Below are 21,700 nucleotides of genomic sequence, written 5' to 3' on the forward strand. Positions count from 1 at the left end.
TCGACAAAGAAGGGCCTCGAGACCTCAACCTAAATTAGGTTTATTCAGTCACAATAGTTAATGGCAGGGGATCCCCACTGAAAATGTTGACCGTAGCTAATACTCACATACCGATGCAAGTAAACGTCACAAGAAATGACTGTGTAGCATCTACCCTACGACCGCAGGTATTGGCTCGGATTCAAATTGCTCTGTGTTTGTCCAATCCACAGAGACAGCATGAAAGATATGGACGACACTCGATGTTCAATTTGTTTTTGAGTGCCAAGACAGAGAAAAGATCTGAGTTGACATTTGTTTGCAGTTTTTGTGCCCCCCCCAGCGAAACCTGAAACAGCTAACTCGTATTTAACGGGCCCTTTCGTCACAAAAAAAGGCAAAGGTATTACGCTTGATACAAAGATTGCGGCTATTGCTCAACATGTATAGGCAGACGGCATTCCCTACCACAGCAGATAAGCCTCAACATGGAGGGAGCCAGGGCGGTCTGAACCTCCTTACTTGAACACAACTGAGGATACACAGAATAGAAGACCCACCCTTGGTCTTATTGTAACCATTTCATGAGTCTGGAAGGCATGGGCTAAGATTTCTTGTCACATGTGGGGGACGGATGATTTCTGACGGCTCCGCTCGGCCTCCATCCCAGGTAAGACTGTGACGTTGGAAAGTTTGCCGTCTGTGGTTCATGCTAAGGGTGCGCAGAGTCAATGGCTTGAAAAGTGTGTGGGGTGATTGTATTGGTCATTCCCCTGTTAAAGTGTGTGTAGGGGGGATATCCCCTCCATTCTCCCGGAATCTCCGCCCATGGTGGAAGCTAAAGTTCAAGTACGGAAATCTAGGTACTACAACTCCATTCATTCTGGTTAGCGATATGTGTTTTCTCTACTTTCTTGAACCTTTCCAAAACTGTTCCGAATTCCTGAACTAATACGGATTGAAAGTTATCCCTATTTATCTTGAAACCTGCACAAATTACTGCTTCACTTAGGCTACCCCCAGGTGCAACCCGGAACTTGCACAAGGCAAGTAAAACAGGGACAGTTGACGTCGCATAGAAGGAACCGTGTGATCGTCCCTTTAACTCGAAATCCATGACTGTCTTGGGCAGAATTCATTCGTTCACGCTTTTTCCAGTGCTTATAGCGCCTTGCGTTTTTGAAAGAAAAGCACATTACAAGGTTGCTCCCTGAAAGGTGTCAACTGAGCACAAATTAATATTCGGCGCAGTTTTTATATCCATAAATTGCTTCCATGTTAATGTGACTCATGCATATTTTTTCTTTATTTTTACCAATAACCTCAGGTAAAAGTTGACTGCACAATGATATTAAAACCCAGAGTGAAAGTAATTACCATTAACCATAACCAAAGCCCACGTTTCCTCGCTGACCTTGGCAGTTTCCTCTTTGGCCCTGGCAATTAACGTTGTTTGCATGTTCTGTAAAGGAGGAGAAAATACAGAAGAACATATCTTGTTGGTGAAGAGGGGTACCTCGGTCCCAGACAACTCTGGAAACACTGACCCCGGAAGGAACCAACCTAGATATACAGTCATACATTTTTATATTACGCATATCTGATTGGTCATTACTTGACAATACTACCTCAAACTTTGGCTCATTATTACATAATTATGCTTCAGTTTCTGCTTGAAACCTGTTCCCCAACAGCCATACACCAAGTGCCCTACAACTGCGTAAAGAGCTAAGCAATGAATGTAAGTTGCTAAACGTATAATCACAGGCAAAGTACATTCTGCCTTATAGACACCATTAGAAATCTATACTCTTGAAAATAAAATTCATCCAATAACAGAAAATAAATCAAACTGTCAAGAAATTGTATGGAACGTGGCATACCTAAAAAGCCCCTTTCATAGCTGAATCCACCTGTAATCAAGCAAAACAGGCTTCATGGAAATTAAAAATGCATTTCAAAAAGAAAGAAACCTGTCGTGAGTGTGTAAAGTTGCAGTGTAACCCGACAGGGTTTGGTGAGGGGTGGGCGGCAACTGTACAAGACATAAGCCAACAAACTAGAAACATTTGCCCCCGATATTCAGTAGAGAAGATTTCAAAACAGACGCCGTTCTTCAGACACAATATGTTGGTATCATTAAGATCCACGTATTGGAAAGCTCTTTGCAGTCAGAATGGAAAAGAATAATTTCTCTAAAATCTAGCTACTAGAAGTATTTTTCATTTATTGACTTCCGCATATAAATGCAAATGTGGCAGATTCTGTGGGATTGACAAACTCAAATGAAACGCTTTTCAGACTAGAGCAACATGGAACACAAAGCGATTCAGGATAAGGTTCACCACAAGATTTTAAATAATGCACACTAGTGAGGTATCTCAGTAGTGTGCATTATCTCACATGTCATGCTTCGAATTCCAGGAAATAAGAAAAAATACTAGTGAGTAAGAAACTATAGACACTCATTTTATATCACTGTAAATTTCAAAATCTTCCTATCGAGCCGTATCTGGGATCCATAAAAACGTCTAAACATTTCTTCACATACATATTTGTAACCCACTTCGCTGCTGACCAAACTGCAAATCAAACTGATTCATGGGTTGAAGAGCCATATTAGATCGTGAAATATATATGTTTTAAAATTAAACGGTAACATTATAAATAACTCACAATCCGAAAATTTGGAAGTATTAACTAAACTCTAGTACGATTTTGCGATGAATTCCTACAACGGCCAACTAATGTGCTGCGCTGTGTCCCTACTTCGAAGCCACGAAAGAAGCAAAAACACTTATTATCATCTTTCAATAAATGTTATACTAAACGCATTAGTATTTTGTCTTTTCTCACGTTAGAAACAAAGAATAAGTAGAGGTGGATTCTTACATCAGCCAATCTGCAAAAACGGCATATGCACTTGGAATGTAAGTGCTGTAGCAACTTGATATGCAATGCAGGCTTTGCAGAAACATGCAATCTTTTCAGCTGTCTCCCGAGAGAGAAGTGACAGCCCTCAATATTTTCACCAGATTTACCTTTTTTCAGCAGATTGAACATGGTGTCTATGAAATGTAACTTTATTTATATGATTATTTTTCTTGAAGCGGTAATCAATTTTAATATCTAATATCGATGCTTTGGTACGTTTATCGTTATTGTTGCTTATTCAGCCATGAAACACAAGTGATTCCAGATTGTAGATATTCGTATTGCAATAAATACAAGCGGCTTTCAATATGAAAACGGTGGTGTCGCATAAATATTGCTATGAATAGGTTATCAAATAACTAATATGCTTTATTCCATTACTAAATATCTAATAATAACCACTTTAAAACGTGCAAACAATATTTTTTCTTTTTCGTTCCTTTTTTTTTAACAAATCCTCTTCAAACATTTCAGAAATCAATCTGTTTGTCTGTCGTAAAATGAATGACGCGAAGCCTTCAAAACGAAATTTCAACGTTTTTCAAAGAAGTTTATTTTGCAGAATTTTGGACTTTATAAGTGATTAAAGGAGGCCAATTCTTTCGTGTACTAACTATGAATCGCTACATGGCTGTTACTGTGGTGTTGTAATGGACATGTCCAAATCGGCAGTTGGCCCGGATGATTGTTGAGTATGCGCCGTGGTGGAAACCATTTCAGCATCGGTTGGCTTGTCGGGGTGCATTATGGGCAGATGGCATTCCCTGCCACAGCAAATGCGTCTCATGTACGGAGACAGGGCCGTGCGAACCTCTTCACGACGAACACAGAACAAAATGAACACGACCACGCCCTGCAACGAAAGCAAACGATTACAACTCACCAATCTATAATTTGGTTATGCTGACTCAAGATATCACAGAGCACTGTTGAGTCCATCACAGTAACAGATGAACAGGCAAAGTTCCTCGTTGATTAAGACTGAATGACTTGTGATGGAGTTGAGTATAGCCTTAACATAAGATCTTTAAAACTGAAACTGCCACTCCCCCACTCCAATTTTCACCCTGACATCATGTTTTATTGATTAAATAACCATACCACAGAACAGGGTCGGTTAAAGAGAGGGAACAGTTTTGCAATTCCTAACATAATAACAATTTGTCACCGACCTGGAAGGAGTTGGCCAGACAGAAGATGAGCTGGAAGGCGAATGCCGCCTCGTTGATGGCCAGGAACCCAAAACACCACGTCAAACCCAAGAGGACAGAGATACCCACAGCATTCTGGAGGCGTTTGGAGATCTGACGAGAGCGTGATACCTCTTTGACCTTCAGGAGACTACGCATGACCAAGACGAAAGTGACGATGTTATGGATGAGGATGAGACCGATGGGAGTAAGGAGACCAATGTACAGCACAAGACCAGGTCGCAGGAAACAGCTAAAAGAAAAAAGCAACAGGCATTCCAAATATTTATGATCACACTGTTATAGAAGTGATTATTCAGACGGACGTCGCCCTATTTTCATCTCGATGTTTCCTTGTGACGTGTGCAAATCCAAGATATCATGGATAACGAGATGGCGCAGTAGAACAACTGTCTTATTTTTTTAAAAGATTAACTTACTAATGGTCGTTGGTGTAGTGATGTGTCGCTGCTGCCAAGGTGATTGTCAATACTATCAGCGGTGATCCTAAAAAAGAATGTAAGCCGCAGCAGATTGAAGATTACTTTCACTGACAGTGCGTCCTCACATAATTCAGACTAATACTCTCATGGGATAGGACAGGAAAATGTGTAGCGTTCATCAACGACTTACCCCACGCAATGAGGCTCGCCTTTAGCATGTATCGACGAGTGTCTTCTGGGAAGACCTTCACTGTGCTGATGTACATGTTCCTGGCTTCAACAGCCATCCACATCATAGTGGTCAGAGTCAAGTAGTGGAGTAAAGCAGCAACAAACACACAACCACCTCCAGATCCCTGAAAACGAAGAGCATCTGTTAGCAAACACTACAGTGCTCTATTTTGATGGAATGTTAAGGATTCAGTATGATTGATGTTTAGGTTTCAACACAAATAGAAAAACGATAAAATCTGTTTCTTTAAAATTTCGAGTGAAACCTGACATAATCCCTTTGGACTACATATGTTATAGTGGTGACGGACGCATACCTTCAGGCAGCAGATATGAAGACATTGTAGTAATTGCTCACCTTAGCATTGTCAACACCAGTCAAGAAAATGACATACAGCATCAGCAAGGAGAAGCAGAAATGAATGAAAATCTGTCGGGATTTCCCGCCTCGCAGTTTCCTAAACAAAAGAATAAAAACAATGACAACTCACAGCTCCAGCGTCACTCAGCCAGTAGTAAACAATATTAGCCTAAGAAAAACATGTCAACAGGATTTGCTTTGCTTCTCTCACCTGATAGTGAGGTAAATGACCACCGTAATAGTCAGAGCTATGATGGAAAAAACACAGCCGACCTGACTGATGATATCAAGCGCTTTTTCAGAAGGACTCCGATTTTCATCATCTGGTGCTTGGCCCTTCACGTCCTTTAAACAAACAAAATATGAAAATGTGCGAAAGTAATGGCAATGTCATGATGCTGTCTGTTGAAATTTCTAAAATCGTATAAGAATTCTTTTGTTCATTTAAAGTGCGCACCACAAGGATGGCAAAGTTGGTGGCATGGGTGCAGTTACACTTGACTCTGTCATTGATCGCTTCAACAAGCTCGCATCCAGCCGTTGTCCAATCACCAACTCCGTCTTCAAGCTCAAAGTTCCACGACACGCAATGGACACTGCTTGATTCCTCCTGATTTTGGACACCAAAAGATGAACAAATTGACAACACTGGAATGAAATTGTGTTCTCAATGTGACTGTTTATTGAATATAAGCAATGTGAGATTGATCTCTATGGAAAGATGGAAATCGATGACGTGGAAATTGGACGGAATGGAAAGCTGGGGAATTAAAAACGTGTCGGGAAAGGAAATTTAAAAAAACACGAATTGCAATCTGTAGAAGAATGGAAAATTACTTTGGTATTTTCTGTATGTAAGTTAATAGCTGCCCATCCTTTTAGAAGAGTACAACTTTGCCCGTGTTTACTTTAGCAGGGTTCCCCTGTCTTGAAGCCCCACTCCCCATGTGGCGTACATAACCTATGAGGAGTTCATTCAGCAGACCAACACCACAGAGACAGGTCACACAATAGCCCTGCTCCTCAATACACACTCATCCTTGCAAGTGTCTGATCCTCTTTTGGTAAGTTCATCACTTCTCATCACTTTTTTTATGTATGTTATTTAAGGTAAATTATCGACACTTTTAATCATGGTTATAATGTGGAGTTTAATTCCTTTTATTATTTAGTCCTTTATAAGTAAGTTAGTTTCCCCAGGTTAATGACTTTTCTTACCACAATTTTCGTACACGCAGCGTCAGGATCTTATAACTTTAACCTGTTAACTTTTGGCAGCTGTTAAGTTTTTTACAGTGTACATGTATTGCTTTGACTTAATTTTACTCTTTAAGGCCATTTAATTCGGATTTTTGGGTCTGTGTTTGACATAACTGCAGTGGTTAGTTTTTATAACGAAAGTCGCTTACTAAACCGTTTTTCGCCGTTACAAATGCACTAAATGTCTCCAAGGCCTCCGTTTTGATTACTAATTTATACTGGTAAGTTATTTCACTAATCACCTTAAATGCAATGACGAGAGGCTCAGTGAGATTGATAAGTTCGACATTTTCTACAGTCAGTGAGACGACAGATCCAGCGACCTTACGAGTCGAGTTATTCTCTCCTCGGTACTTTCTGAGTGAAGCAGACTGGAACAAGGTGTCATCTGCGTAGATCAGGAAACTTGCTTGGAGCTGGCCAGAGGTTTTGTTGGCTGCATTTGAAAGAATTGACCCCAGAAAATAAATGAGCCTTTCCCTTACATATGTAATATGCGCCGTAAGGTATTTAATTAATGCTTGTGATATCAAAAACTCTAATTACAGTATTGAAGATCTCGATCAAACATATATTAAGGGTCACAGAGTGGAATTATTGCAGCCTTTAACACTAGCAAGGACCAGGAACTCAACTGTGACAATTCTACTTCTCTCGACTATTTATTTCTTGTACACGGTAAGAAAAAACCAACCGGCTTTGAAGGAAGACTAGAGTGTACACCGTTATTTGCATTTAACCTAGGCCATAAATAAAGCTGGGGGATTTTTATACTTTACCATTAGGCGATTGTAACAAGCCAATGATGTTGCTAGGTAATTGAGCTGAAGCTAAGACATCAAGATCCTTCGGTATCACGGTGGAATGTAATGTCTTGACATCGGTATGAGCAAGAGGTCCCTGTCTGGGATCCAGTGTAGTAGACTGTTTCACGGACACGAAACTAAATCCTTCCGTTGCCAGCGTGGAATCCAGACTGACCGCCTCGACGTGGATGGAGTCCTGTCGTATACTGATCTGCCCCTCCTGCTGAAGAGTCAAAGAGATTTGGGCCTCTACGGACTGGACGATGGCGGAGGAGCTTTTGGCATCAATTTTGGTGGGTTGGGACTCGGTATCGGTAGTTCTCCCCACAGTCAGGATGACATTGCTGACAGTATCAAGCACAAGCTCGGCCACCTGATACAAAAATCAGGATTTCCAATAAGTCACAGTTTACATCATCCTACAGAATTGAAAGGCTGAAGTTCTCTCTATTGAATAGATACCATGTACCTTTACATTTCCTGATCCTGCTTCGGCGATATTCTCCAAAATGCTGGAGACTGCTTCAAAATCTTGTGCATCCTCAGATGATTTTGACGTCTGACTGGCCAGAAACCCAGCTACTTCAACTGCGTTAGCCTTGCTAACCTCCACCTGTCAGGAAGACACTACAGTTCATAAATAAAAATAAGATCTTCATGAGTTAAAATTGTGAAATTTGTTGCAACTGGGATAAAATTAAGAAATTTGAACATAAAAGTTACCTCAACAACGTTTTCAAGAGTGACTTCTTTCTCTACTTCACCACAGCTTTGATTTGCGTACTCCTCCCAACGAAAGTACAAGGGGGCTTTTTCCCTCAAACAGTTCCTTACAGCAACAGGCTGGCCAGCTTTACGGGAGATTTATAGAAAAAGTAAACATTCTACGGGTAAATGAATGACTAAAACTGATTGACCGATTTTCAAATTAACTGTACAAGTACAATTTGAGGACAAACAGTGCTAGCAATGATCGTTATAAAAGTGGCAACGGTGTCTAAACTCGTGGTGTCGACATTCAAAGAAAGACTGAATCTGAACACATTAACACATCAAACTGCTTTGAATTCCCCTTCCTAGAATGTTCAGTTTCATACATTCATATATACATTTGCCAAAAACACCATCATAAAGAAGAAAAAGCGAGGGGATGGATGGAGTAACGAAAAAGGTGTGGAGAAAAGTACCAATATCTAGTTGAACAAGAACATCTGTACCGTGGAGAGGCAAGTAAAATTACGGATTATAATCAAACCATTTGCCGTCGTCAGTGCGCATCGCTTCACAGACTTGGTCACTGATCCGGCTACTGCCGCCGGCCATCGCAATCCATCGCTGGTGTTGTGGGCTGGACACTGACCTGCAACCGTTGAAACATACTAAAAGTATTTACTAATGTATACGCATTGTTATCCTCTGACAACCACGAAAGAACCAAACAACCAAACAAGCCAGCTTAAACAAGTTGAAGGACGCTAAGGATTTTTTTAAACTTGCATAATATATGGTCTCACCTTCCACGACCACAAAGAAAAAACACTCCAAGGGCAAATCATCTTCTGCAAACCACTGCTGATAGCTGACACGGTAGGTTCCTATCGGTAACGTCATCCCAGGGCTGTAGTTTGAGGTGAAGTTGGTTTCTCCCTTCCATCCAGTCACAACCGGTTCTGACCAGCTTACGCTGGTTGTTGTTGAACCGGCACTTGCAAATGCGGTGATATTCGCAGGGCAAACAATATTCACAACTGGGGAAAAAACGAACGTTGATTGACTGAGGACCGAACTATGAACACCTGTCCATCACACAGGTCTTTCACTTCCATCCTTGTACTGCATGAAAAAAATACTGAAGACTAAGATAAAGAAGCGTAGATAATACAAACACAAACCTGTAACTGTAACAGTGAATGCGCAAACATTCCTGTTCCCAGACATATCCCTGGCGGTGTATCTCACCGTGGTATCTCCTACAGAAAAGGACCCGTTCCCGGCTCGGTTGCATGCACTGAAAGTGGTTGGTAAGCAGTTGAATGTCACTCTGACATCTTGGCCGGAGTTGTCAGTAAGGATTGGAGGAATCCATGAGTGGGTCACCAGCTGGGAGGATGAAGTGACAGGAATGATGACGTCATCTGGACAGCCAGATACCTTCGGAGGTTCGTCATCTAAGACAGTTGACACGCATTCAGTATAATAATATTGTTAGGCACTGTGTCAAAATATGATTGGATGGATTTCTGTTAAATGTAGGATGGAATAGTGAATTGTTCAGTTCTTTAAACAGAAGCACTTATGCCTGGCCTTATGCTGGAACAAATTATATTAAGTTAATACTGTTACCCTCGACGATGACATGGAACCGGCACTCTATCTCAGTCTCTTGAACTTGGTAGATCACCTGAGTAGCTCCAATACTGAAGAGGTCTCCTGGCTGGTGGTCTGATTGTAATCGAACTCCTGTCTCTCGGTTGTCTCGTTGGTAAACATCGCTTCCGTCGATACGATTGTCACTGCTACCATCACCACCATCGTAGTTATAGTCCTCATCATCATAAAAGCCACTCCCATTCTCTGTGGTTGAAGCTTGTCCATTCATTGAGTTGAATGTCACCTTGGGTTGCATCCATGAAACAGATGTTGTGTTGATACCCGTGTCTGTGGCCACTGTGATATTGGCCGGACATTGGAACTCTACACCTGCATTATCCGAGGTAACATTGCCAACATCAAATTAAAATGGGCACATACATAAATTAACATATTTGACCACTCAATAAACAGAAGGGTAAAGACATCAACTCTGCATCCAAGTAATCCCAGAGGCTTAACCGCTTTTCAGATAGGAGGCTCAGGTTTAGGGATACATTTGCACAGAAACAAAGCGATATTTTTACCGTAAATTTCAAGAGGTTAGAGAAGACAAAACATCGATTTTAAACGACGCTCAAAACATTTTTCCAGCTGATTATCATATGAAACATATACCTGTCACTGTTACTGTGAAGTTACAGTATGCTGAATTTCCTTCTTGGTCTGTCACCTCGTATGTTACCACGGTATCCTCACCAGTTTGGAAAACGTCGCCAGGTTGATGGCTGGAGTTCCATAGCAACGGTGGGCTTGAATCTGATGCATTAAAGGCTGACCATGACACAGATACGGACGGGATGCTGATGTCGACGAGACGAAATATGTAAGCCGGACAAGCAGGGAAGAATCGTGGCGGATTGGTGTCTGTTATGAAATATGGAACCTTACTTTTGTAATAATGATTTACATGTAGACATTTCCAACAAATATTCTTTAATTGGCAGAGAAGAATAATTCACGCTACACTGAAAGAAGCAAATCTCAATTACAATACATTTGTTTAGGTAAATGCCTATACAAAAGAACTTCAAGCAAATGGTCAAGAAGCGAACTTTTGAAACCCTTCGCTAACAAGACGAATAGCTGGATAGCACAAACCACAACTAGCCACACCAGCAACAACGTCTTGGGAAGTTGATCAAATCTCCCCTCCCCCCGTCGGAAATGGGGGGGGGGGGACTCACTGTGCATGCGTTACTTACGAATGCAGGTGTTTCCCATTTTCCGTTTACGCATGCGCATACACGTTGGACAGCCACAATGAAGTTGCTCAATAGTCTGGTACAATCTTGCACGGCACGTACTGGTTGAAAGTCGTGTTCGATAACGAGTGTACGGTACATGTACATGCCTCGGCTGGCCGGCCGGTCGACTGTCCGAAGCGAACCGAAAGTCACATCATGGCAGCTAATTAAGTTTTCAGCCCCGGGCTTCGCCCGACAGAAAGGACGACGATGGTGTATGGGGCTTAATTGTACATCATGTAACACGCACAAACAGGAACATTGTTTGCAATACAAGTTACAACTATAAAAAATGCAACAAGCTACAAAGCTGTTCCTCCTTAACCATACAACACGCAGTTTTCCATGTGGTGTGCAATAACATACAATATTCCAAATAGAAAACTTTTTCTGAAACAGTGTGACAAGTCTTCCTACGGTCACTGTATGTACTGCAATGTGTGAAAAAAAAACTGTCCATACTTTTTTTGTTCCTTTCAAACAAGACTCCTCTAATAGCTTTTTTTGGGGGGGGGGGAAACAACAGCATGTTCCTTAATAATTGAACTTTAAGATTAACGACAGTATGGCTTTCGACTTAAATCAGCCATAGTCTTTTACATAGTCTCAATAAGTGTTTGTGGTAGTTTGCTGACTCTTGATGAGCGACGCAAAGGTTTAGGAGAGTCCTTTGAGACTGTGGTCAAAGCTGATTTCGCCTGACTTTCTTTGACCATGGGAGATTCCTATGTCTGATGCTTCTCCAACAGGGAAGATTGTGTGCCCCCTTCCGGAGTAGGCTCTGAGGGAAGGGTTACGCCTGGGTCAAACCCTGGATCTGGATTCTTCTCTGGAAGAACTGGGTGTGTATCACGATGATTTGGAGACAGTTCTGATCTCCTCATTTGTCTACGTGCCGTTTCCACTCTATGCCATCTTGCAGAATTACGACATTTGATTTTGGTGCTGTTCGCTCAGCAACCGTTGCTGTCCACCAAGTCTCCTTCTGGCGAAAATCTTTCACCAAAACCTCCTCCCCTCCATAAAACTCACGAAGCTGTGCTTGTTTGTCATGCTGTAACTTTTGGCTGCTTTACATATTGGTTCCTCTCTGTCTCTGGGCGTAGCAAGGACAAGCGAGTACGCACTTCGCGTCCCAGGAACAAACTTGCAGGGGTGGGACCTGTCGTGTGTTTGATGGTGCAGTAGGTCAACAGGAAACTGTCAATGCGTTGCTGCAAACTCTGTCCACTCGACTTAGTTGCACTGAGAGCATGTTTCAATGACTGTACCATGCGCCCGGCTGCACCAGTGCTCGCTGCATGGTAAGGTGCAACTCGAACGTGCTTGACACCATTCACCTTAGGAAATGCTGGAATTCCTCACTGATAAACTGTGGTCGATTATCACTGACTAGCTGGAACGGAATACCATACCTGCTGTCACGCAGTACTGTTATTGTAGCTTGTGATGTTGTGCCAGTCATGTGGAAGATTTCTGGCCATTTCGTGTATGCATCCACCACTATCAAAACGTCCTGCCCATTTTTTTGTGTGAAGTCAACGTGAATTCTGTGCCAAGAAGAACTGGGCCACACCCAGGGCATTAAAAGGTGCAACCGGTGGAAGGTGCCTTGACCGATGACAGTCGGCATGTACAGAATCAAACAGTCTTTTCAATGTGTCCATCAATATTTGGCCACCAGATATAGCTTCTTGCTATCTCTTTCATTCTGACCATACCTGGGTGAGCAATGCGCAGTTTGTCACAACTCTCATACCCCACAGCAGACAGTCTTATTCCGTGGACAGCTCATGTCGACGACTGAACAAAGACTTAAGTCGTTCATCCTCCACTTTAGCCGGCCAACCCCTCCTGGTATACTTCAACACGCGTGACAGGACTGGCTCTGTCCTGGTATAATGCGAAATCGTCTTCATCATCTTTCATAGCTGGTATTGGAAGACGTGAAAGCGCATCGGTGGACACATTCTGTGAGGTCTGGATAAATTTCAGGTCGTAGTCGAATGCTGACAGCACTACAGCCCATCGTTGTAGGCGTTGTGCAGCTAGAGTTGGAATCGCAGTCTTGGGACCAAGAATGCGCTCAATGGCTTGTGATCAGTTCGTATGGTGATAATAAGTGATGTGATATAATATGTGATCTGTAAGATATGGTGCGTAGGCCACTGGATGACGTGAACCATCTGCATAATTGTGAAGCATGACTGCCCCGACGCCACACGGTGACGAGTCAGTGGCTAGCTGAAGTGGTATCATTGGGTCGTAGTGTACCAGGAGCTTATCTGAACTGACAGCTTCCTTCACTGCATCAAATGCAAGGGAGCACCTGTCAGACGACTGCCAGGGCCGACCTCCCAGCTTTTCATTCAGTGGGAGGATCAAGGTTGATAGATTGGGGAGACATTGTGCCTCAAAGTTCACCATCCCCAACCATGGGCGAAGCTCCGTTACGTTCTGCGGAGTTGGAGCCTGGCGTATGGCGTCTGCCTTGTCATCAGTCGGTCGAATCACCTTTGAAGAGATACAACGTCCCAAGTAGATGACACTCTCCTGCATGAATTGGCATACTTTTACACGTAAGCCAAACTTCCTGAATCTTTGGAAGACATTTCTTACATTCCTGAGATGTTCCTAGTGCCGGTTCTTGCCGGTTACCAGCACATCACCCATGATTGCATAATTATGTGCCGTCAAGACCTGCCAGGACTTGCTCAATAAATGGTTGCCAGATTGCAGGACTTGTGGAGATACCGAATGGCAAGCGTGTGTAACGACACTGTCCCTTGTGAGTGTTAATGGTGACGTACTCCTGGGATTTCTCGTCCAGAAAAAGAAAAAAACAATGGCAATTTACTTCTTAATAACGTACCTGCGATGACCGTGTTTCTTGTGCAGTGGGCGTGGTTTAGACTGAAGTGGTATCACACACACGAACCGGATACTGCATGTACTGTGTCGACTCCGCTGGCGCGCGCGACGAAGTTCAACACAGAGAGCCTCGGTTTCGATGCGGATATGCGCAGACGGCGCTAATGTGAAATCCATCTATTGGCCCGCAATTCTCAACGGGGTTCCAAGTACGCGTGCAGGACACGATTACCAGTTGCAGTGGAATGTGCCCCCAAAAATCTGTGATAGTCCTCATGGCTCCTGCAGTAACACTGGTGTCCAGTTCCATTTGTATTGGAATGTTTGCTATCCAAACAGGGACCTTGATGGTTGAGGTACGTTTGTGCGCGTGCATCTCAGCTCGCGTGTCCTCAGACTTGGTTCGGAGCTGCTTGTCCGCATGTGAGGAAACCGAGAAAAGTCACCATTGTCATGCGAAACGCCACTGGCAAGCGTGTTTTGATCATGATCAGTGTCTTCTACGTAGCAAACACGCCCTTTTTGTTTAGTGCCTGGTTGGGAGACGTGTTTCACAGTTGGCGTTGCAGTGTCTGATCTGGCCCTGGACCTGCATTATGTCTGCAAATGTCCCAACTTCTTGTATTTGTAGCATGTTGCCCCTTGTATCTGAACTCATCGCAATTGTGATTGCTCAATCCACAACGGCCACAGGGTTTCCTACTCTGCAAAAGTCTTGGCTTCTGTCTTTTAGGTTCCGCCATGAGGCGTGAGGAAAACACTCTGTTCAATGGTTTACTTTTTGTGGTGCGCATGTGGCGTATATTCTTTGAAGCCGCCTCCTCTGCCAGAGTGTCTGCTGGAAACTGTAGTTGCGTGTCGACAGTTTCTTTTGGATGCTCTCTGACTGCAGACCACATATAAGTCTATCACGTAAACTGTCCTGAAGTTGGTCTCCTTGAAAATCACAGTACCCCATCAAATGGGCAGCATAGTCACAAATGGATTGGCCTGGCAAGTGCTTGGCATTATGAAATATGAATCGTTCTCCAAATTCCAGTCTTTTGGGCTTGCACTGTCCCTTCATCAGACTCCAAAATTCTGTGAAAGTCTTTTCCTTTGGCTGTTGTGTAAAGGCAAGGTCTTTCAGTGTCTTACACACTGTGCTCCTGATGCTACTCAACAAAATTGCCCTACGTTTATATGCTTCAGTATCATTTATATCTACGGCAATGAAATACTGTTCAATCCTTTTCAAAATATAGGTCTATATTGCCGCCCTTAGAGTTGAACCCCTCAAACACAGTCCTCTGAAAAGTCGCCATTATTTATCATGCCTGTAAACTATGTTACGACTACCCGATCGTACGTACGTGCGTGAAAGATAAATGGCGGCGTACAGTTGCCCGGAACGTAAGTGAGTTCGTACGTGTCGTGTGGAGACAGCCAGAAATTTGTCTCGAAATACCGCTCACCAGCAATCCTTATGAGGCCTTCTTTATCACCGAATGTCGAACTAAGTCCTTAAATCCTCCTCGCCAGTGTTGTGTTTGTATGTTGGGAGATTTGGGAGCAATAAATGAGAACATGGAGAAGTTCTGGCTGAACGTTTCTGAGGCATATATTACACACATCACAAACGGCACAGGCCCCGAGGCCTTACACCATTATCCCGAAATACACATTAGACTGGCTGTCCATACATTAAACTGGTTGCATACACTACACTCTGAACATTCTTACCTTTAACAGTTACAGAGAACTGACACTGAGACTCCGTTTCTAGAACTCTGTTTGTAACAAGTGTGGTCCCAATGTCGAAGCGTTGTCCCTGATCATGATCGCTAATGACGGTGACACTTTGGTCGACGCCACTGAAGCTAAGAACGGGCGGACTCCAAAACACATATGCGAAGTTGTTAAGATTTGCAGATACGGTGATATTCTCTGGGCAAGTAATGTTCACCCCTAAGATTTGGAAGCAAAATACCCGTTTTATCATTAGCAGCGACAAGACAATCATTAAGTGGAAATCACGTGGAGGTAGACATGGAAAGTCCTCGGAGAGGAAAACAAACATACAAACAAAACAAAAAACGACAACAAAGTAAATAAATGCAACAAAGACTACATGCCTTTGTACATTGAAGTTGAAGGGATTCATCTGGAGTACACTTGGGCATCAAAAAGTTTTGATCATTAATTTTATGAAGTTGCTTTATATCAGCAACTTAAATACGTATAGCATGTGTTCTGGGAAATTCTCAGCAGTACATAAAGTTGATAAACAAATGTGTGTGCGGAAACTCTAGGTAAACAGGCAGGGCCGTTGAAGCAAGCCAGCAAGAGCTAGCTAGCCAACCAGCGGACCAATAGCCGACTGCTTGACTCCAAACCACCCTAAAAATGCTCGTTTTGGGAGGGAACATTTCATTGCCACTTGAGGTTGATCAGTTTTTACAGGAACTTCAGTTTGTGATTTAGAAATGAATTTGAAAACAAAAGGTAAAATACTCACCAGTCACAGTTACAAAGAAATCGCAGGATCTCGTCTTTCCTCCTTGGCTTAACGTTGTGTATTTTACCTTGGTGATGTTCCCTACAGGAAACAAGTCACCAGGCTCATGGCTGGCGTATTGCAATACTAAATGTGAAGCTGATCTGTTCAACGCAGGCCACGAAACTGAGATAAATCTGCTTTTGGCGTCAGCTAAACAACTGATGTTACTTGAGCAACCTGTTATCTGGAAAATTGATGCTGAAAAAATGCACAAATGAGCCTTGTTTACTGCGATTATCTGAACCAATTTACCCAAAAGATGCGTCCAAGGCCTCGGTGCAATTCCCAATGATAAAGACCTGTGAAGTCCACGGAATGGCACACTGTGGCATGTTGGTGGTTTTTTTAGCCCACAAAGTTAAATGTTCGAAAATGATCAAATGACGAGAACTTAGGTCGTGTCCGACACGGGCTTTCAGAGCTCCAGGTAGGTGTATTGTCGCTGCATCTCCGCGTATTTCCAATGGAGTTAAGACCTAGACTCTAGACAAAAGATTCAAATGCAGCCTTGGGCAAAAAATGTTTCTAGTCATCGCAGATGCCACCGTAGGCCTGTGCGTAGACAAAAAAAGTTTTTGTATTTGATATCCACAAGCTGCCAAACTTGCTTGATCGGCTAGACTCCTGCCACTGCGTAATTTTAACGTGTTTTGGGGGTACGGTTGAGAAATACGTACAGTAAATTAGAGGAGTCCTTCTAGGCACCCATACATTTCGTTGGGCACTCTTTTTCAGATGACGTCGTTTCTGTATTACACATTTGCATCTAGGAACCATACAAAGGAGTTGGTCTTAACGGTAGTTTACACAGTGAAGGTCTAGTAATTATATTGCATAATGAACGAACAACATCCGTGGGGTCAGGGTGGGAAACAGGCATGACAGGTTTTCATTCCCTTTAAAAAGAGCAGCAGTTTTCAACAGCTAGGAATAATCAGTGAATTTACCTTGGAGTAATGCGCCTCCTCGACAATGTATAGCATTGCAGATTCATGAATTCATCAGCCCCTGACAAGGAACCGGACACTGTTTTTTGGTCTTAAAACTTGAAGCTGTGAGCAATACTGACAAGCTGTTTGCCCTTACAGGATTTGGTTACGTGTACTCACCTCTACATCCAATAAGTTCAATTCGCATTGAGGGCCAGACATGGTAAGCCGTTGGTCTGATGCGGATATACCGTGCGTAGATCGGTTTCTTAAACAAGCTTTTCACTGGTGTAGTGAGATCAGTATTGCCTTGGAATGTCTGCCAAAAAAAAAAGGATTGTAGACGATACATGTAGTGCATTCATATCATGGAAACGCAGGTGGTATTCTGTTTAGTGTTCCTGTATTTCCGTGACAAATGCACATGTTAATTAAAACAATGAAACTGAAAACATGTTCACCATCTGAGCAGTTGCCAAATTACATGCTAAAATTGAGGAAAAATGGAATCGACCGGGAAATTTAAAAAAAAAAGAAAAACTCCAAAAAAACCTACTCTTTTTCATGGCGACATGGAGCAGGAACCGGGGTGGATATAATGGGGAAAATATTACAAAATTGTTCTCGTGAACCTGACCCCTTTTCTACATTTGTCCCTTTGTGACTCTCTTGTTTTTTTACCTGAGCTGTAGTTGAAGATGGTTCGCTCACATAAGTCCAGTCAGTCTGACTGTCAGAATACTGGACCTGATACTCGGTCACCCAGTCATCCCAATCAGGGGTATTAAGGGGGTCAGGGCTGCCTTGTATGATCACTCCTTCAATCTGCACCTGGTGCAGTAGGTCAACTTGAAGCCAGGGACTTTCTCTGTCGCTACTCGATGGGCACCACCCACCAACGGTCTTGTTGTCTGCTGCTACGTGGTTTAGTCGAGCGTTGTAAGGTTGGCAATTATCAGTTGTTCGAATATTGAGTGTACTTGAAGCAGTAATCATTGAGTCAGAAATGCTGCCATCTTCCAATCCAAGAGGGTCATCACATATCCCAACGCACACTACAATGATATGAAAGAAAATAAATTGTTAGGATTATGCTTACTGAGGATTTCAAACTGGAACTAAGTCCCAAATCGCTTCAGATTCCGCTAAAAGCGATACAGATGCCATCAATATTTATATCTTCTAATGAAACAAATGTTTCTCAAAAGAATTCAGTCCCAGAGGCTGAAAAACTTGTGAAATAACTAGAGATTTTTGTGTTACTTTGTTGAGGCTACACTTTGGTGCTTATTACACACTTTTGAAGGCAGGGAAAGGAACTAGACCCCCAAATTGTATTTTCCTTATATTTCAAAACAGATGTTTTGCTCCTTTTTAGGGGTGGGGGTGGGAGGGTACCGGTATGGCCCCCTTTGCCCCCCTACATGGATCGTTTATAGATATCACAACAGTGGCAACTGAGCAATTACCGAGGGGAGACATTCCCAATCCAGTCATTATTCTGATGTAGGTTACAGTTTGATGGCTTTCTGATTCAAATTTATTCAATTTCAAATGGAATTGTAACAATTTCATCATAGCCGCGTGCTTACAACTGAGCTGATTCAGAAAGAATTGCAATACTTTCAAAGGATCAAATGTCCGTTTCGGTGACAACTACATGATTTGCTTGTGTTTTCAAGAAGAAGGGTTCTAAGGTTCAGTTTATATAAAAAAGTATAAAAACGTTTAACTACTGAACTCAGAATAGAGCCTGCTGTTTCCCTTGTTGGCCTCGGCTATTTACAGCAGTGTGACATTTACCGAGTGTATGGAGGCAAAACCAAATCCATGTTTGTTTAGCCACGAGTCAAAATATCGTTTCACTTTCACTTCTGTGTAAGGCACCCTGCTTTGTGAATTCGACCTTTTGTGAGAAAGGCAAGCTTAAATTTGTAAAATTTGTGACAAAAGTAAAAAAGAGGCCAAGTACATTATTTGTGCCAAGGAATGAATTGTGCTGAAATATCCTACAAGCAGAAGAGCAGATGTTTTCAAAATGAGTACAGGATCTAAAATCCATCAAAATTATAGCATTTTTCAAGACGACGAAACAGCAAAAAAGGCTTTCCCACGACAGATCCGGGTTTGCATTTTCTATCCTGGAGCAACATCCTCCTGCACTTGGCAATCGGTACTAATTAAAATTGTGTTTAAGAGACCTGGATGGCAGTACGTATATGTTTTAGAGGAAAAGATAAATCATGACGTAAATATTTGCGACCAAATTCATGACCCGTTTTATCTCCGGTCGCAAATATTGCCAGCAAGCCAGGTAGAGAGAGAGAAGTTGCACAGCCATAGACACAGCTATTGCTTTTAGACATTGTGCCCCTACGTTGTGCCAAAACTGCCTAGCCGAATAACGACTTGAAATCAAGCCGAAAAAGTAGATAATTGCGCGTGCGCGTGAACTCTTCCTTTCCGCCTTGCTTGCTAGTCGTGACTATTGACGGCAATATTCACGACCAAAGAGTAGGTTGTAAATTTGGTCTCAAATGTTGACGTCAATACTGATTATTCAAACAGCCCTATTCAAAGTACTTAAATCGGGCTTTCATTACAGCTTCCACTTTGTAAACACACGTGCTATACAAGAATTGAAGGTTTGCATGGTGAAGATAGCAATAGAAACGTTATTTGCAGTGACACCATGTAATCACCCTCCTTTTGTGAGCAGGTGTGGTTCTGATAAGAGGGTGGGGCTCGACGTTTCGAGCAGCTTGCTGTGTGCGTCTTCCGATGCAAATACCATACGGCAATCACTGTTTTTCAATCCATAATTTTGTCACTTTCTAAAATCTCTGCCAGCGGAAATGACCTGAGCGATTTCTCCAGGCATTAGATTAAAATACCAGATTCACCACAGCCTCATACATGTGTTTTGAACAAACGGTTTTAATAATGGGGAAGCTTTCCGAAGTTGTGGCCTTGTACACCACACGCAGCCTTTGCCAGTTGGCTGCACACTCTATGTTTAGGTCGTAGAGACACACCCGAGGTATGCCACTATTTTCACATCTTCCAGCATTTAATAATAGTATAATATGATATATCACAACACGTCTGAGTTCCAGTAACACATCAGTTTGAACTACTGTGAATAATGATGTTACAATATACAAAAGTGGCTTTCAACATTTGCTTTGACACATATTGAACCTCCTCACAATGAGCAGAACTGAGGATGCATGAGAAGGGCAGACCCACCCAGGTCTTATTATAATCATTTCATGAGTGTTGAAGGTATGGGCGGAGATTTCTTGTCACCTGTGGGGGATGATTCTGTCAGCTCCACGCGCCCTCCATCCCAGGTGAGATCATGACGCTGGAAAGTGTGCATTCAAAGGTGCATGCGAAGGGTGCGCATCGTCAGTGATTGAAAAGTGCGGTATGACTGTGTTGGTCACTCCCGTCAAGAAGTGAAAGGGGTGGTTTTAGCACCTCAACTCCCCGGGATTTCCGCTCATGGTGAAAGTCATATCAGGTCTTTAAGTACGAAAAGCTATAGGTGCAGCGTTCAACAGACTCCATTTATTCCATTTGGTGGTATTACTATTCTAAACCTTCCCGGCCCTTCGTAACACGGTTTCGAATCTGTCGGATCAACATGGATTGAACACCAATCCTATTTTTCTTCAAGCATGCAGATGTTATTAATGCACTTACCCTTTGCTGCAACCCCAAATTCGCATAACACGACAACTAAAGCAAATACAGACGGCGCATAGAACGAACTGTGTGATCTCTCCTTGCACATGAAATTCATGACTGGCAACGGTTTAATACTGCATTCTTCGGTGCTTCTGGTGCTATCGTTTCTTGGAGAGAAGCACGTGCGAGGCTGCTCCCTGAAAAGTGTTAACTGTGGACAAAATTGATATTCAGCGCCAATTGCTTCCTTGTTCGTTACCGGGACTCATTGTATCTTTCTTGATTTGCACCAACTGGCTCAGGTCACAGATGAACGAGCCGCTATATCATGATTTTAAAACCGAGAGTGAAAGCATTTAGGCCTACCAATAAACAAAACCAAAGGCTTTGTTTCCTTGTTGGCCTTGGCGGTGAGGATAGTTCACATGTTTCTGTAAGAAGGAGGAAATTGAGAACATGTTCTTTTGGCAAGAACTAGCGACTGTGTCCTAAACTGGCAAGACAGAGTAATGCGAGCAAGCCTCCAGGCAACGGCTTATATACAGGTGTTAAGTCTGATTGGTCAGCTGGTCACCACAGATTTGTACTGAAGAAATAACGACCTCAAACTTCGGATTATTACTACTTTAAGTTTGTGCATAAAGTCAGTTTAATTGCCAACAATCATGAGCCATTTAGGCCTAATGAAAGAAACAACTGAGTAAAGAACTAAAAAATAAATTAAGTTGCTTGTTGCACAATAAACACTTATCATTCTACCTTTATGTCCATGGAATGTGGAACAAAAAAATGTGCCTACGGAGACCGAGAAGATATGCACCAATAAACTATCAGAGGTTTGGGGCGA

General features: G+C 42.6%; 1 protein-coding gene across 1 annotated transcript; it reads right to left on the reverse strand.

The window, feature by feature from the left end:
* Nucleotides 1–962: 962 nt before the first annotated feature.
* Nucleotides 963–21,163, reverse strand: LOC147799864 (uncharacterized). Its single transcript, XM_087132491.1, has 21 exons — nt 20,869–21,163; nt 17,842–18,215; nt 17,341–17,479; nt 16,190–16,429; nt 15,415–15,639; nt 10,193–10,441; nt 9,548–9,904; nt 9,097–9,372; nt 8,719–8,952; nt 8,460–8,564; nt 7,928–8,055; nt 7,674–7,817; nt 7,178–7,577; nt 6,641–6,834; nt 5,596–5,748; nt 5,350–5,483; nt 5,136–5,235; nt 4,737–4,902; nt 4,544–4,610; nt 4,086–4,356; nt 963–3,766 (listed from the first exon to the last, which is right to left on the reverse strand). Exons 1-21 carry the CDS (start codon nt 20,966–20,968, stop codon nt 3,548–3,550), a joined length of 4,275 nt encoding a protein of 1,424 aa, XP_086988617.1. The 5' UTR covers nt 20,969–21,163; the 3' UTR covers nt 963–3,547.
* Between the last annotated feature and the right edge of the window lie 537 nt (nt 21,164–21,700).

Source organism: Acanthaster planci, linkage group LG02, assembly GCF_054643075.1.
Source record: "Acanthaster planci isolate LZ-2023a linkage group LG02, COTS_SCS, whole genome shotgun sequence".
NCBI lineage: Eukaryota > Metazoa > Echinodermata > Asteroidea > Valvatida > Acanthasteridae > Acanthaster > Acanthaster planci.

Coding starts and splice junctions, on each gene's coding strand:
- LOC147799864 (XM_087132491.1), bottom strand. CDS start 20,968: ATGAATTTCATGTGCAAGGAGAGATCACACAGTTCGTTCTATGCGCCG. Junction 17,480..17,841: donor CATCTTCAACTACAGCTCAG/GTAAAAAAACAA, acceptor TTTTTTTGGCAG/ACATTCCAAGGCAATACTGA. Junction 9,905..10,192: donor CTTCACAGTAACAGTGACAG/GTATATGTTTCA, acceptor CGGATAATGCAG/GTGTAGAGTTCCAATGTCCG.